Genomic DNA, 16,130 nt, shown 5'->3' with positions numbered 1-16,130 from the left:
CCTCTCCCCCCCCCTCTCCCCCCCCTCCCCCCCCCCTCTCTGCTATTTTTGCCATGTGAGACCCCTGGCTCACTGTTGCCACCACCAAGACCCTCACCAGATTCATTCCCTGGACTTTGGACTCCTCATTCTCTGAAACTGTAAGCAATAAATTTCATTTTCTTATAAAATGCCCAGTTCCAAGTATTTTGTTATAAGCAACAGAAATGAACTAACACACACACATATACACATTAACATACAAATAATCACATAACACTAATAGACATACACACATTTATATGCATATAGCAATTACATACCCAATAAACACGTACACATCCACATAAACAATTTCATACATAATACACATGCATAAGCACATTCACATACATAACATATAACACACATCCACACATCCACATACATGTGACAATTACAGACACAACACACAAAAACACAGAGCAGCAAGGGGAGCGTGCAGGAGCCAGGCTGGGCTGGAAGAACAGCCAGTACTCTTAGTGGCCACACCTGCAGAAGGGAAACAGCAAAGCAATAACATCCCAGCATCCAGGCCGGGGGCTTGAGCCTGTGGCCTGCCCATGCTGCTGACAGCCCCACAGCCGACCCCTTCAGACCTAGTGCATTGACATGGCACTCCAGCGGGACTCACCAACAACAGATCCAATGATAAGAGAACCTCTGAAAAGAGGGCAGAGCCGCAGCTGACTTGGGGGAAACTGACTCCAGCCAAGACCTAGGAGTGGCACATGTGGCTCCTGGGCCCATGACAGGCCCAAGGAAATCAGTCACAGAGACCACAAAGTCCGAGGCTGTGAGCTGCACAGGAAGAGTGGAGGGGGGACGAGTGGGTGGCTGCCCAGGGCCACCGCTGAGGCCAGCCAGGGTGGCCTGGACGTGAGCCACACACTCCCTGAGGGCCTCTTCTCTTGAGGCCACATATTTTTCATAGTTTGTAGATATTTTAGGTTTTTGAGTGAGTTTCTTTTAACCTTCCTATGACTTCAAATGCACATTTGGCCCTCCCAGTGCGGAGAGAGCACAGCATGTGATGGAATTAAAAGGAGCACAATAATGGCACCTGGTCTGTGGGCAGGGCATCTGTGACATGCCTAATTCCTGCACATCCCTTTCCTTTCATTCTGTCTTCAGCTAGGTTAGGGAACACCCCCATCCCCACTGGGTAGAAGAGGACACTGATGCTCGGGGTGGGCAGGGGCTTGTGCAGGACACAGCCTGTCAGCAGTAGAGCCAGGATCTGATCTCGGCTTCATCAGAGCAGCGAGCCCCTGGGAGGATGTGCGACTGCATCCAAGACAGAGCCAGCCCTGCATCAGGAGCTGCCGGGCCCTCAGCCAGAGACACGGGAAAGACTGGCAAAATCCCAACCTCTGAATTCAGTGTATGGCAAACCCAGGACCATGGGTATGAAGCCCCATCAGTTTGGGAAGTTATGGGCCACACGCCAGACCAATGCCCAGGAGGTGGTGGTGGGCACACCTGTTTCCCTCCCTCACAGGGGAGGCTGGGACACACACACGCTTCCCCAGCAGCAAGAGGCTGCTGCAAGTTTGTTTCCCTGGGAGTTGCTTCTGACTTACAATAAGAAAAGAGGGTCATCCTGTCCCACTGTCCTGGTACACTGAGCCCCGCAGGTGTCCTGCAACCTGCTAATAAGTGATTAGAAACAAGGCTTAACCACCTTATCTCCAATGGGTGGAGAAAAAGAAAGTACTGGGAGGTACCAATATTCAAAGGAATTTCATTTAAAAAGCAGACAGCAATTTATATTTACCTGTAACAAGCCAAAGAGAAAGTGTTTCCGTAAGTTCACCTTCAATCTGATAAAAGCATGGCATTTGTCGGAGCTGAGTGTTCACAAATCATTGCATCACGCTTTCTGCACAGCAACCCCATGACATAGGCAATGTCACTGTCCACGTTTTTATCACAAGAAAATCAATGTGTAGATTCTTCACTTTACAGCCTTGGAAACCCAGGCTCAGGGAAATTAACCTCTGAAGGTAACTATCACTGATCCCAAAGGTAATTCCTGCAAAGGAGTTCAGGGATTCTCTCCTCTTAAGGAAAACGTGCTACTGGCTAGTGCAGGGTGGTCAAATGTCCCTACAGAGAGCACTGTAAATGAAAGCTACAGGTCAAAGGGAGGGGGTGGATCCTAGAGGGAGCAGAAAAACTGCCCAAACAGGGCACAGCTTCAAGAAAGACAGGTAGGTACAAAGGCCCAAGGAAATACGAAGGACTTACCTGTTCCAGTTGGACTTGCACACAGCAGGGAACCACCACCTTCAAGGGAGAAGAAACAGATAAACAATCGGATTCTCAAGAAGCAACTTAGCATAAGGATCAAGCAGACTCAGGGAGGCTGAAACTGTCTCTAACCAACTTCACAGTCACAAGGTTGGAGCATTTCAAGACTGACAAGTCCTAGAATTAATAGAGTCTACGTTTGTGTTAACCTTTGGAAAGTCCTTTTTGAGAATTTCATGAAAACCATGGAGCTCCCCGACCCCAAGAAAAATGCACATCACTCACATATACAGAATTCCACCTTCAATTTCAAACAACTGGTGGATTCCCAGGATAGAAGGTTCTGAGCCAGCACAAGCCCCTCCTCACTGGGAAGCAGAGGCCAGAGACGGAGGTGGAGGTTCTGCCTGGTGGTCTTCCAGCTGCCCCCACTCCTCACACCCACACCCAGGGGCTGGCAAGTTCTACAAGACGGACCACCTTTTCTAGAACTATTTCTACACGTGGAACTGAAAACTCATTCTGAATGTGGCAATGTCAGTGTGGTTATTCCATTCAGCACATGGGATAGTGGAAAGAAGTTTCCTTGGACTCTACCACAGTCCCCTGGAGAACTGAGAGCTCATGAAGAAAAGACACACAAGGCAAAATGATAAGACCGCAGCTAAAACCCAGTCAGAAGGGGCCATTCCAGGCACCAGGAACGACTGACCCAACGGAGATAGATAAAGACCCTAACAACGGAGATAAGGCCCCAACTTTGATGTCCACCTTTGGAAGGATCTCTGCTCTACCACTTTCTAGTCATGAGACCTTGGCCTTTCATCTCTCTGGGCGTCAGTTTCCTCACATGAAAACTGTAGTAATAATAGTGCCTTCCTCACAGGGTAGTTTTAATGATTAAGAGATAGTATCTGAGGAGCTAAGAAGAATGACTGGCACAGAGCAGGGTCTCCATTCACAGGAACACAGGGCTCTCCCGAGTAGAAAGGGCCATCAGTGGGTGAGGGGATCAGACTTTCCTCGTGCTGCCCGGGAGGCCGACCAGGAACCTGGCACCTATGAACAGGATTGAACTTTCTATGACGAGCTCCCTCAATGCTTAGCTCTCTCCTGGCTCTCCCCACTTCAGACTCCTGGCACCTCCATTTCTCAAACAGTTTTCTGAAAATGTGCAAAGGAAGTTGAAATTCCAGGGATCTCACTAATTGTTCTTGTGGTCTGGTGTGGGCGGCAGCATGACCTTGGTTCTTGCTGGGGTGACTATTTATAGCTCTCTTGCTTATCATACTCAGTAAGTTCCTCAAGGAATATGTGACACATGGTCATTCATGTCTGGGATGTATCATTACTCCACCAAGACACTGACTCATATTCTTGTCTGGGGCAGGGGTCCCCTCATGGCCCCCACCCACCCCCTAACTGTCCGCTGCCTCTGCACACACACAGCAGCAGGCAAGCACATGTATACATTAAAGTTTGACGCATGGATGAGGGAATAAGTAAACAAATAAATGTAAAGACAAAAACAAATGGCTTTGGAAATACAGGGAGTTATAGGCAGAACTTTACAGGATGGTGGTGGCAGCCAGGTAAGGAGACCCATGGCCGACAGAGACTGAGCAGCCATGCCATCACTCCCCACCCTCCAACCCCTGGACACACTGGCTGGACACTTGAGTGTCACCTCCCATTCTTCAACCTGAGCAGAGAGGCAGACACGCAGGCTTTGCCTGCACAGGCTGCATCCCAGTCGCTCGGCCACACAGCTCTGGGACTCTGCCGGCAGCTGCACCTGTCCCCTGACCTGAAGATCCACCCACCTACCCTGCACCAGGAGTGGCACCTCCTGAGGATGGAGAGGCTGGGCGGGGTGGCTGTTCAGGGTCCAGGTCAGGGCAGCACAGCACGTCGCCTGCCTGCCCTCCCTACCTCCAGTCCCACCTCTGATCCATGCTTCTTTGGCTCCTGTCATGGGAATGAGGGAAACACCACGTGTCTGGGTCATCCCAGGTTGGCCTGGCCTTCCTCAGCTGGAAGGAGCAGATGCTTCTTTACATTTTGGTTCTCAGGGTGCCAGTCCCAACTCACTGAAGAGGCCAAAGACTGAGCAGGACAGCCACCCAACGCCGCAGGGCTGGGGAAAGATCCTGACCCCATGTCCCCTGAGACCCTCCCACAGATGCTCCCGCCCAGGACTCACTGAGCTGCACCTGCTCGTCAGTGCCCAGCCCACATGGCAGGGAGGGAGGAGAGGTGGTGTGGCCAGGGGCTGGGGGGCGCCACCCTACCCAGCACCTTGGCCTGTGCTGTGAAGTGGTGCTGGGCGGGACGTGTGGGGATGAGACAAGAACGGACCCTGCTCCTGCATCCAGCCCACCCATGGGGGGCCTACGGGGCCAAAGCACCATGTCTGCAGGCCTTGCTCCTCAGCCCTCTCCCTACCCAAAAGCCAAGGAGCCCCCCATTCTGTGCTCAAGGAGCTGAGTGTCAGAGGGGGCCGGCCACTGCGCGACTCCCACAGAGAGGAAGATGTCACGGGGCCGAGGTCCCTGCTCTTCCCCCATGGCGGCTGCTCCCCTCTCACCACAAGGGGCTCCCCAGAAGTAAGAGAGGCAAGAGGGGACAATAGCAGGGTGGGGCCGGGAGGGGAGCAGCTCCCACTAGGGGCTACAGAAAACCTGAGAGAGGGCCGTGAGCCAGGGCACCCCCAGACTTGTCCCTCCCTTCATGGCAGCAATGGCTCCTCTGAGAGGCCTGCTTGACAGCCACTTTTATGGCCTCCTCTTGGCTCTATTCAGGGCCTAATCTCCCGTAACCAAGGACGACCACAAACAAACAGGGCTGTGCCCAGCCCACACCTGCATATGTGGGTACCTGGAGCCACCGGTGTCAACAACCTTGTCTCAAGCCAGCAGGTCCACAGGACAGAGGCCAGAGGGGGCAAGGGCTTCCCATCCCATAGTGATTGTGTCCTTGGGAGTGTGTGTGCGTGAGAGTGAGTGAGTGAGTGGCTGGGTGTATGTGTATGGGGGTGTATGTGTTTGTGTGTGCCACGTGAAGATGTGTGAGTGCACTGTATGTGTCTAAAGTTGTGAATCTGCCTGTGTTTTTGTGTGTGCGACAGTGTGTCTGTGTGAGTGCATATCTGTGTGTGTCTCTCAGTGTGTGTGAGTGTGTGCACACACAACAGAAGCTCAGTCCTGCTGTTGCAAGGTGTTTCACACGTTCAACCGCCACAGTGGAAGCCCAGCCACCTGTTCTCTCCTCCTGCCATTTTTGCTGCTATTCTCCAGGTAATTCTGCCCACAGGTGAGATCCCCCACTTTGGCACCAAACAGGAATGAGCAAATCCTGTTCATGCCAAGATTTGGGCAGGGTGAATCAGCTCAACAGTGTCAGCCAACAGTTATTAAAATACATTCAATAAACACTCACATACACTGAGAACAATCCATCAGCCATCATTCAGGTGCAAAACAGGGGCAAACGGGACAGGAATAAAGGGCCAGCCACGGCCACCTCTGCCTTGTGAACAGGTGAGAACATGGCTTGCCAAGTTAAGCCCACAGAAAGGCACTGCCTTAAGCACAAATCCTATCATTAACTAAAGCTATTTTAATCATAATTATGTGAATCCCAAGATAAGTTGCACAAAATTGGAAGCAAAGTTACTTTTGCTTTATCTTTACAAAAACAATTCTTTATGAAGAAACTTCATCATGAAGCCAAAACTGCAGACTTTCTTTCTCAAATCATAAAAACAGTCAAAGGTCACCTGCCTCTCAGGCCCTGAACTAGGCCCAGGAGAAACAGATGCCAAATGGTCACTGGCCACTGGGATCTTACAGTACCATGGAGGTCGGGGCACCTCTGTAATCTCTATACAGAGTAGCAGTCTGGTTGGAAGGAGGGTAGGGCTTTTTCAAAGGGGTGGTTTTATTATTTTTCACCTTGTACTTCTTATGTTGAATGTTACTGACCAATAAAACTGCAAGATGTTTTTATTTGCCCCATGTAAGATCAAGAAAAGATAAACTGTTCACTTCTTTTTGTTACTGTTATTACCATTTATTATAAATAGGGGAAGAACAGTATGAGGAAAGCTCCCCATCCCCCAATGCTTAAATATCTGCTGTCTTAGCTCAGGCTGCCATACCACAGCCTGGGAGGCTTAAACAACAGAAATTACTGTCTCACAATCTGGTGGCTACAAGTCTAAGACCAAGGTGTAGGCAGAGTTCGTTTCTCCTGAGGTCTCTCTCCTTCGGTTTGCAGAGGGTGTGTTCTCCCTGTGTCCTCACACAGTCATCTCTGTGTGTCTGTGTCCTAATCTCCTCTTACAAGGACACCAGTCCTCCTGGATTAGGGCCCACACTAATGACCCTATTTTACCTTACTCACCACCTTAAAGACCCTGTCTCCAAATACAGTCACATCCTGGGGTGCTGGGGGTTAGGGCTTAAACATATGAATTTGGAGGGGTACAATTCGGCCCCTAACACCAACAATCAAAGGACCAGCGGTGATGTAAGCCAACGCAGAATGTTCTCAGAACACCAGCAGGAGCCGGGTCCTCTAGATGGGGCCCAGTGGGGCTGCCGATGTGGCAAAGGTGGAGTGTTCCATCGTTCTAGGCTGCTCCTAATATGCTCTTCGGGGTGGGGGCTCTGGTCTGTGGAGGGTTAGAGAGCGACCCAGGGTCAGGCTTTCACAGCAGCCTGCAAACAGCAGCGCATCTACACAAAGGGCGGTGGCACAAAGTGCAGACATTCGAGACTTCATTAACTTCCTTTGCTCCCTTCGAGAGCTCTCCCTAACTTTGCTTCTGTGTCCCCTTTGTCAGGCTTGACCCTGGAATCCCTAATTAGGTTCACATTCCTCAGGAAGCTCTGTTATCCCGCTAAGCGTTAAAGGCCAATTTAGCCAGCTCTAATCCCCATGAGAAAGCACGCCGTCCGCAAACGCAATTAAACCTCAGCCTGTGTGCGCGAGCGAACGCGGAGCGGAAAAGGGAGATGGAAAATGCCTGGAATCACGTCATTACATTTTTCCTTAAAGCTAACAAGCAGCTTAGTGAAGACGATGCCTGAGGTGGAGTTTTAAAGAAGAAAAGGGAAATCTCACGCTTTCTCGGTCCTCAGTCTGGGCTCTCCTAAGAGTTGTGCGCCTATCCCGAACAGGATTCACTGGCCCTGCTGGAACCCTCTTTTCCACACATTTACTCCGGCTGTGTAACTGTTTAATGTCACCTCCCCTTCCTGGGTCATCTTCCTTGTCTTCAGGAAAACAAGTCTCTGCTCACGGGAATACAATAGAATTAAAACAAACAAAAAAAACACCACTCTGCATCCATTATGTTACCAATATTTGTCCCTGATCAAAAATCAGATGTGAATCTATTGTTGGAACAGTGTTCTAGGAATTCTTCTCAAAGTGGCTGAAAGGAACACTTAGGACTCCTTGCAGCCACTGCACCCAAGTCTCAGCAAGGGGCACACAATAGGATTGCTCAGTGACCGGCTTGCATTCCCGGGGCTGAGTCTGTCTCTCAAGAGCAGGGCTGGGCGGCCACGCGTCTCGCCAGATACTCATCCCACAGGAGGCAGCTGCCACCCACAGGGCAGAGAGGCCCAGCCAAGACCCACCCCCATCACTGGGCAAGACCAGAATCTGGGTGGACACTTATCAGACCCCTGTGTCTTATCTTTTTAAAAAGAGAAATAAAAATAGGATGATCAATGGAATGCTAATGGTTTGCTAAAGAACCAGAAGAAAAACTCATAAATTCACCTTCTGCAGAAAGATTAAAAAGTAATATTTAGTTTGTCATTTAAAAAAAAGTTTTTTGGATCATTTTAAATGCCAAGGATCAAAATTTAACTGCATCAAAATTACTGGATACATTTCCAGGAAGAAAATCCATGTCTTGACTCATGGTCACACCTCACCAGCTACATCCTGATCGGCCCAGAAATGTGTCACGACCCACTTGTAACAAGTAACAAAGGATGGACACTGATGTTGGTGAGTCATGCACATTGTAATTAGTTAGAAGAGAGTGACATTTGCTTCTACAGGAACATCCCTGGCCCCTATTTCCAAAGCTTCCCTGAGTTCAGCAGGTTGTGTTTTAGAAGATGGTGGCATCTCACAGGATCTTGCACAAAGTGACTCTGCCATGCTCCCACTGAGAGGCAGTCTGCCCCCTCCTCTTGAGCCTGGGCTCGTTCTGGGCTTGCCCTGTGACCTGTTATGACCTGTGGAACATAGCAGGACTCTGAAGCTGGGCCTCAGGGAGCTGCAGTGCCACTTCTGCCTCACCGATACCCCTTCTCAGACCCACCACCATGCTGAAGGGAAGCCAGAGCAGCCATGCAGAGGGGCCTGCAGGGGGCATGCACACCCCGACAGCCAGCACCAGCTGTCTCAAATGGGCGTGAGGGCGTTTGGGACCTTCTGGCCATCCCATCCCCTAGCCGGCATCTTGGGAAGCCAGGACCGCCGGCCAGCTCACAGGCCATCACAGGGACCTGTCGCTGGATTCAGCCCAAATCTGAGGTGATTTGTTAGGTGTGCTGGCGATGTGCAGCCCCGGGCACGCCCAGCTGAGAGTGTCGGGCACTGGAAAGGCATCCTTCGGTGCCATCCAAAGGGAAGTGGAGGGAAGTGACTCTAAAGTAGCACTGAAAAATGCAAATGGCAGCAACAACACCGTGTGCTGCCACGGAGGGAGCGGGAAGGCCGTGCAAGGACAGCATGTACATGCGCATGTCCACACTCCAGCGCAAAGCCTGGCGAGCCCGAAGCAGAGTGTGGTGGGTGTAGACCAGGGTGGCTCTGCTTCCCCATCCGTGGTGACTCACCAGAAACACAGCGGCTGAGCACGTGCAGTGCGCGACTTTCTGAATGCAAGCTTCAACTCTAAATGCAAATGTGTTTTAAACCAAATATATATACACACTGTATGTGTGCTTGTACATATATACACACACAGAGACACACATACAGACACACGGGGGTACTTCACAAAGTTCACAGAAAAACAGAATTAAAAGATAATCTTTTCATGACCTTTTTGAGGTACCCTCATATGTATATGTGCTTATATACATATGTATATGTATATATGACTGTTGTGCATACATATACATAATATGCCTGCATGCATGCATGTGTGTATGTGTGTGTACGTATATATATGGTTTCAAGTACCCTAGAGTCACTGGATGGAACAGGAAAACTCCACTCTGCACCAGGAGATGACATTATGACACACGCTCTGCTTCTCCTGCTGGCTCTGATTCACTCACATAGCTTGCCCTCTGTGAACTCAACTTTCCTCATCTGTGAAATGGGAATAATATTACCTCATAGGGTGGCTGTGGGCCTCAAGGTCACAGCAAAACCTCTAGATCAAGTTGAGTACATAAAATATACACTACTAGTATATATTTTATACTAGTAGGGTCAGGGGAAGCCTGTCCTTCTTAAGACGACAGCCTGATGACTTAAGACCATCACGATAGGCCAGAAGGATTTTTGCTCATCTCTTCTGACATGCAAATTCTGCAGTATTGTCCACAGTTGGCATTTCCCAAGACAACTTTCTGACAAGTTTCTGGCTGTGGTAACAGGACTGATTTGCAGTAATATTCAAAGGGTAAGGGTGGACATCTCCCTCTCTCTCTCTGTTCACCCGGAGGAGGGTGGGGAGGCACCGGGGCCCAGGACAGCAGGCCAGGGTGGGAGGTTCAACCCAAGGGTCGTGTTCCACACAGGTGGCCTGTGACCACGGTGACACCCGCATGTCCCCACTGGTTACAGCCATTTCCTGGAGCAATCCTACAGATTCCTGGAGGGTCAGGTTTGGATGATGAGCTTGACACAATAAACATTTGAAATGACTCCACTGGTGTCTGAGCAACTTAAAGAACACGTTTTACTTCGGTTTATTCACGTTACCATAAAGGAAAAAAGACTTACATGGGACTACTGAATAGGGACCTTAATTATGTGTGCCAGAACCGACCACCCTGTACCAGCAACTCCTCATCCCACTCACAAGAGACAAGAGCACAACATCTGCGTCCACCCACCCCGGCCTTCACCGTGGCTTTGGCCAACCTTGCCCAGGTCAAACTTCCTAGAGCCACCGGAGGAACCTTTCTCAGGAACTGGTCCCATCCTCTTTGGAAATGCAGTGGGGTCCTTCCCATCAGGGAGGTAGCAGCCCCCACCAGGGTTCTCCGCCTGGGCAGCAGCAGGAAGACTGGGCTCCGGCCCCACGCGCCCAGTGCCTGGGACCTTGGGGAAGATGCGTCACAGCCTGGCCCTGCCGGCTCCCCCTCCCACTCCCCTCTTCTCCTCTGTCCTCACCTCCGGCCAACACAGGCCCAGGCTCAACTCCCTCCGCGTGACCCCACCTCCCCGTCCATCTGTGGTGGGAGCTCAGGCTGCTCCCCTGCCTGGAAAGCCACCTGCTCACCTGCCACCGGGGCAGGGGTGCCCACGCTTCAAAGCCCACTGGAAAGGCTCCCGCTTCAGAAGGTGCACACATAAGACGGGCCCTGCCCCACCAGCCCTCTCCTGCCTCATCTCACTCTCTGCATTGCTGTGGGGCTACTCACGCACGTGCATCATCCCTCTTAATGCTTTAAATAAGTTCATTTTCTAAATCTCCCTAGTTGTAACCCATACGCAAGCACATGCATGCTTCAAAAGAAGCAGTGTGTTGGCGAGGACACCTTTGCAAACCCAGAGAGAGGCGTGTGACCTCCCCAGGCTTTGCAGGGCGGGTGGGGGACAGCTATAACACTTCAGTGGGACGAGGCCTAAATGAACCACTCCGGTGTTCAGGGTGAACCAGGTTAGGAGAACATTGGCTGTGCCAAAGTCCTCGTACAAACCAAGTGTGTGCTTCTGTTTCATCTTTAAGAACCTAGAAATGATATGGCCCCCCACCCCACCTGGGACCTTTGTAACACCCTCCTTCTTGTTTGTTTGTTTGTTTTAGAAAAAAAGGCCCAAAGAGGCAGTCATATTGAAATATTACTGTTTTCAGAGGCTTTTAAAATGAGTGGTGGGCGCGGCACGGATGGCAGAGCAGACGAGCATTGCTTTGAACGTGCCGGCCTCATGCTGAGAGAGGGGGAGCAGGAGAGGGTCCTGCACCTGTGGGGTTGAGGCCCACCCAGGCAGTTCAAAAGGACGTCAAGGAGCTCACAGGGAGCAAAGCGCTGCACAGATAACGTGAGCTGCCGTCACCCACTCCTGCTTCTGCGGAGGCCACGTGGCATCTGAGATCTCCATCTTCACCAGCAACAGGCCCCCCGGATCAAGTCCTCGATTTCCGATGACCAATGCTAATAATGCAGAGAAAGCATGCACCTGGGAGGTGACTATGGGACCTCACCTTTCCAGATGAATTGCGGGCCTCCTTCTGTCTGTGTGCAGTGGTCACCAGTCAAGAAAAGGAACCGCACAAATAACTGGTCACTTCCCCAAACTCTTCTTGGGTCAGTGGTCCCAACCTCCTAGGCACTCATTCATTCACTCACTCACTCACTCATGGTAGAATGATGTATGGGACACCACACCTTGGGGACTCGAAGAGGAGGAAGAACTAGTAGTTGTCTTCCTTAGGAATTCAGTTTAATGAGGAAGAAAAAGCACAACCATAAACATTTATTCAAGGAAGAAACGGTAAATTCCACAAAGGAGGGTGCTGAAGGAAATTTCCCTTCAAGATATTTTGTCAAAAGTGTCTAAAAACAATACAATAAATTATTTGGTTTTCACCAAACTCTTTGTCCTTTGGTCTAGGGAAGGCTGACAAGAAAGAAAGAAATGAGAAAACTTCGTAGTTCACAACTTATCATCAAATCTTAAAAAAAATTTTTTTTAATTAAGCTTTAGGCTGCATATGGCCAACTAGTTAACTCTGAATGTCCACATAAACATATTCCACGAAATCTGAACTAGATCATGCTATATCTGAAGCTAGCTTTCCACCTGGTGCACAAAATCCTGCTAATGACATTACTATCTACCCAGTCTCCCAAACTAAAAACCTGAATAACGCTCAAGCCCTGTCTCTGACTCACCTGGCCGGTGCACTGGTCCTAACAGGTTTACCTTTAGAACACCCATGGGGTTACTTCCTACTGACCAGGTTCAAGGTCAGGCCACCCTCAGCTCTCTCACTGGGCTGCATCAAACTTTCTAACAGTCCTCCTAAGGTCCAATTGACTCCCCTCCAGATGCTTTCAAAAGTAAAGAAAAGAAACCTCTGATAAGATGAAAAGTTTTAGGTACGATTCTGAAGTCAGAATTTTTGATTTCACAGTGTGCTTTAGCCATTCAGCTATTTTATCCTCCTCTCCTCCCCAAAAAGAAAGTGGTGTGTTCATTATTCTAAAGACCCCAACTGGAAACCTTCCAGTGGCAGGGGAGGGTTAACAGCCCAGATCCTTGCACAGGGTTCTATTAAGAACAGAAAGGATGCCTGTGGGCTTTGGAAAGTTCCAGGGGAATTCGGAGCTGAACACTGCACAGACACACACACGAGAGGCAGGAGTCGAAATGTCTGGAAACTCACGAAAATGAACTTGGCCTGCTGCTCCTGGGAGGAGGGGAGAGGGTACCCGAAGAGCTATTTCTGTGCTTGACGGAAAATGGGGTTAGGCACTTCCTGAATCCCTGCCTAAAAAGAGTATCTTTACAGAAGTGCGAGGGTGAAACAAGTTTTATTTTACAAATAAAAATTTGGAGGTGGGGACTGGAATGCTTACTTATGCACTTTGGCCCTGCTGCTAAAAATGTGGTCGGAAGAAGGAGAAACGGGGTTTTTCGAATAAAACCTATCCCCCAGAAGCAGCCACACGAAGATAAAGCCAGCACTGATTAGAAACCCTCTCCTCCGTGTGGAACATGGAGCAGCTGCACAGCAGGAGGCACAAAGATGCACGCACAGAGACCACCGCAGACACCCCGACATGTAAGCCAGTGAAGGTCGTGCTCGCAAACTTGGGGCTCCTCCCGTGCCGGGGGCTGTGACCCAGCAAGGCTGCTGCCCACGGACGCAAGTGCCAACAACACAACGGGATAGCATCTGGTGGCGGGCTGCCACAGGGCAAAGCAGGGTTTCTGGAAGCATGGTGGGGGCGGGGGCCACAGCCACAGAGCCAGCCAAGGACGAGGCCTGCACACGTCTGTTTCACAAGCCCACCCGGGTATCCTAGCTTGCTGGAGACGGTGACATCCCAGCAGTGGGGGCTCCGAGCACCTCTCCCAGCCTGATCGGCAGGGAAGAGAGGACCTTGGGAGCGTGATCCTGCTGGGAACCTGTGCTCAGAGACAGAGCTGCCAGAAAAGTTCTGAGATGTGCTCTGCAGTGACCACGTTGCTAGATGCTAGGGCAGACAGATCAACACAGAAGAGCAACCATGGTGGATACTGCAGGCAATTTAGAGAAGCAGCACTGTGCGTGGTGACTAAAACACTGGAGGAGAACGGGCATCCTCCTGGCTTCCTGATGGATCACACCTTCCATCTCAGGCGAGACTGGAAGCGGAGGCAGCAGCAGGGCCAGCACCCTCACTGAGGGAACACAGTGACAGAGGGATTTCAACCTGTGGGGAGCGAGTCACAGGGTCGGGGAGGAGGGATTGAGGCCCAGGAGGAGCACCGGGAGCCACGGAGCCGGGAGGGTCCCGATGAGCCTGGAGAAAGAGGGTTGAGGGGATAATGAGGGGAGGCACAGATTATAGATTCTGAACAGTTCAAAAAATGAATGGTGGTCGGCAAAAAGAGGACATAAGGACAGTGTGTTAGAAAAAGGTAATCATTGACCAGGATGTCAGCACACACAGGGGAACGCGGTTTGGAGTCTTCTAGAAAGAAGCCAGGGGCTCCCACAGACGTCGGGCAGAGCCAGGGAAAAGAGACAGGGGACAGTATGTGGAGAGAGATGCCTCTCCTATGACGGGGTGGTGGTGGGGTGCTGGAGCCGGATGTATGTGTTCAGGAATTTTCCAAGCTGACAAATGTCATGCTCATATCTTGGAAGGAGCCAGGAGGGGAGTATTTCCACCTGGGAAATCAGCCAGTGCTACCAATCAGACTGCCGCACCCAGCAGTTGTTAACCTTTACCCACACACCACTGACCAGAACCTGTCACACTGCAACACCACCAGCAAACAGGGCCTGTCCTTGAAAACCAGGACACTGGCCATGGAGCGAGGATTGGTCAGAAGACCACGCACGTGTGCTGTGAGGGAGGCAGCGGGCAGAGGAAGGGTCTGTACCTGCTCTTCAGGGGCTTGTGGGAAACCACTCCAGGAGTCCAAGACCACGCAGGTGGGGGCATCTGATGCACCCGACTCTGCCTTGGGCATGGTCACCGTGGCTGTAGCATCAGAGGACCAGGACCACAGAAGTCCTCCCTGCAGATAAACCAGAGCTGGGCCATGCAGGTACCAGTGCAGGATGCTGGGGGGCCAGGGAGCAGGGCGGCCAGCCAAAGGAGCAGCCATGCAGTCTGACGGGTGGGAGGCCACAGAACCGACCAGAGCCAAGGCAGCACTAAGCAGGAGGCGTTCTGGTTCCAGTCTCAGGAAATGACGAGCCACTGCTCTGCCACTGACCGTGCACAGCCACTTCCAGGCTGGGCCCAGGTTGAGCCCAAGCCACTCACAGAGCCAATTAAGAGGGTTTCATTTGCTTGAAAAAGCAGATCCCATTCTGAAGAAGAGAACTTAGAAAATACACCCTATCGTCCTGTCATTTAACAGTTAATAAATACGAGGGTAGTTCAAAAAGTTTGTGGAAAAAATAGAATTATCCCTCAGAAAAGTCTGAGAGAAAAAGAAAAAAAAAAAGAAAGAAAAATAGAATTAAAAGATCATACGAATCCTTCCACGATTTTTTTTGAAGACTCCTCATAAAATGCACGTTGACAGATGCAGTGGTAGGCAACCTTTCCTGGAACAGCCTGTTAGAATAACTACCAGCACACGGCAGCAGAAAGAACGGCTTCAGCACCTGAGACGGCAGACATCTACCATGAGACTTAAGATAAATGATGCAAATTAAACAAAATATTCAAAAGTGGGAAGGCTCTTGCAGCAGCCACCATGCCCATGCTTGCAGAGCTGTGAACTCAGTTCTTGGAAGTCCTCCAGGGGAAGATTTTATTCCTACTATACAGAGGGCCCAAGGTCATGCAGCTCACACAGGCAGAGTCAGAATGCAGACCCGGGTGTGCTGTGTATCCCCTTTCATGGCTCCGTAGAGCTTTAGGAGCTGTGTCTGATAGCTCCATGTGGACACTTCCATTCTGTACTTCTCTTCCAAACAGAGGCCAGGCAAAAGGAATCATCACCTATCACAGAGTTGCAAATACGAAAGAATCCACACACACAGCAGGAAAATATTCTGCAAGCATTTTTCCTGTTTGCTTCTGTTTACATTCGAGATGAATGTGCCCACGCCAGCCTGGTCTCTGTGCCCCACCCAGGGCTGTACCAGCACCTCCAGGGCCGGGAACCTGCCCTGCCATGTCTGACCCGGCCAGGGCAAGCACTGACACACACACTAGCCTTGTCACCAATGTGGCATCTGTTTGGAATTCAGGGTCCTCGTATTCTCCAGGTGCCCTTACCTTGTCATTGGGGCTGGCTGTGTGAGGTCACACAGCACCTCCTCTCCTTCCTGCTCCCTGCAGGCAGACACCCGTCAACGTCCCATGGACATGGTGAGCCTTAACCAATGCTTGCTCGAACTACTGCTCAAGCAGTGGGGATCTGCAGAGAGAGCCTCGTCCTCAGGTTAGGACTCGTCTAGAGTCACGGGGATG

General features: G+C 50.8%; 1 protein-coding gene across 2 annotated transcripts in view; it reads right to left on the bottom strand.

Annotated features, from left to right (window-relative positions):
* Window positions 1-16,130, bottom strand: part of TNS3 (tensin 3) — a 252,451-nt gene that overhangs the window by 171,705 nt on the left and 64,616 nt on the right. For both annotated transcript variants that reach the window (XM_063085688.1, XM_063085686.1), the window contains exon 4: window positions 2,269-2,307. Coding sequence is in view for 1 of the 2 variants with exons in the window: in XM_063085686.1 (XP_062941756.1) it covers window positions 2,269-2,307 (39 nt within the window). In the remaining variant the exon portion in view is untranslated. The remainder of the gene's footprint in view (window positions 1-2,268; window positions 2,308-16,130) is intronic.

Source organism: Cynocephalus volans, chromosome 2, assembly GCF_027409185.1.
Source record: "Cynocephalus volans isolate mCynVol1 chromosome 2, mCynVol1.pri, whole genome shotgun sequence".
NCBI lineage: Eukaryota > Metazoa > Chordata > Mammalia > Dermoptera > Cynocephalidae > Cynocephalus > Cynocephalus volans.
The sequence above is the reverse complement of the archived record's forward strand: the minus strand, read 5'-3'. Positions and strand labels throughout refer to the sequence as shown.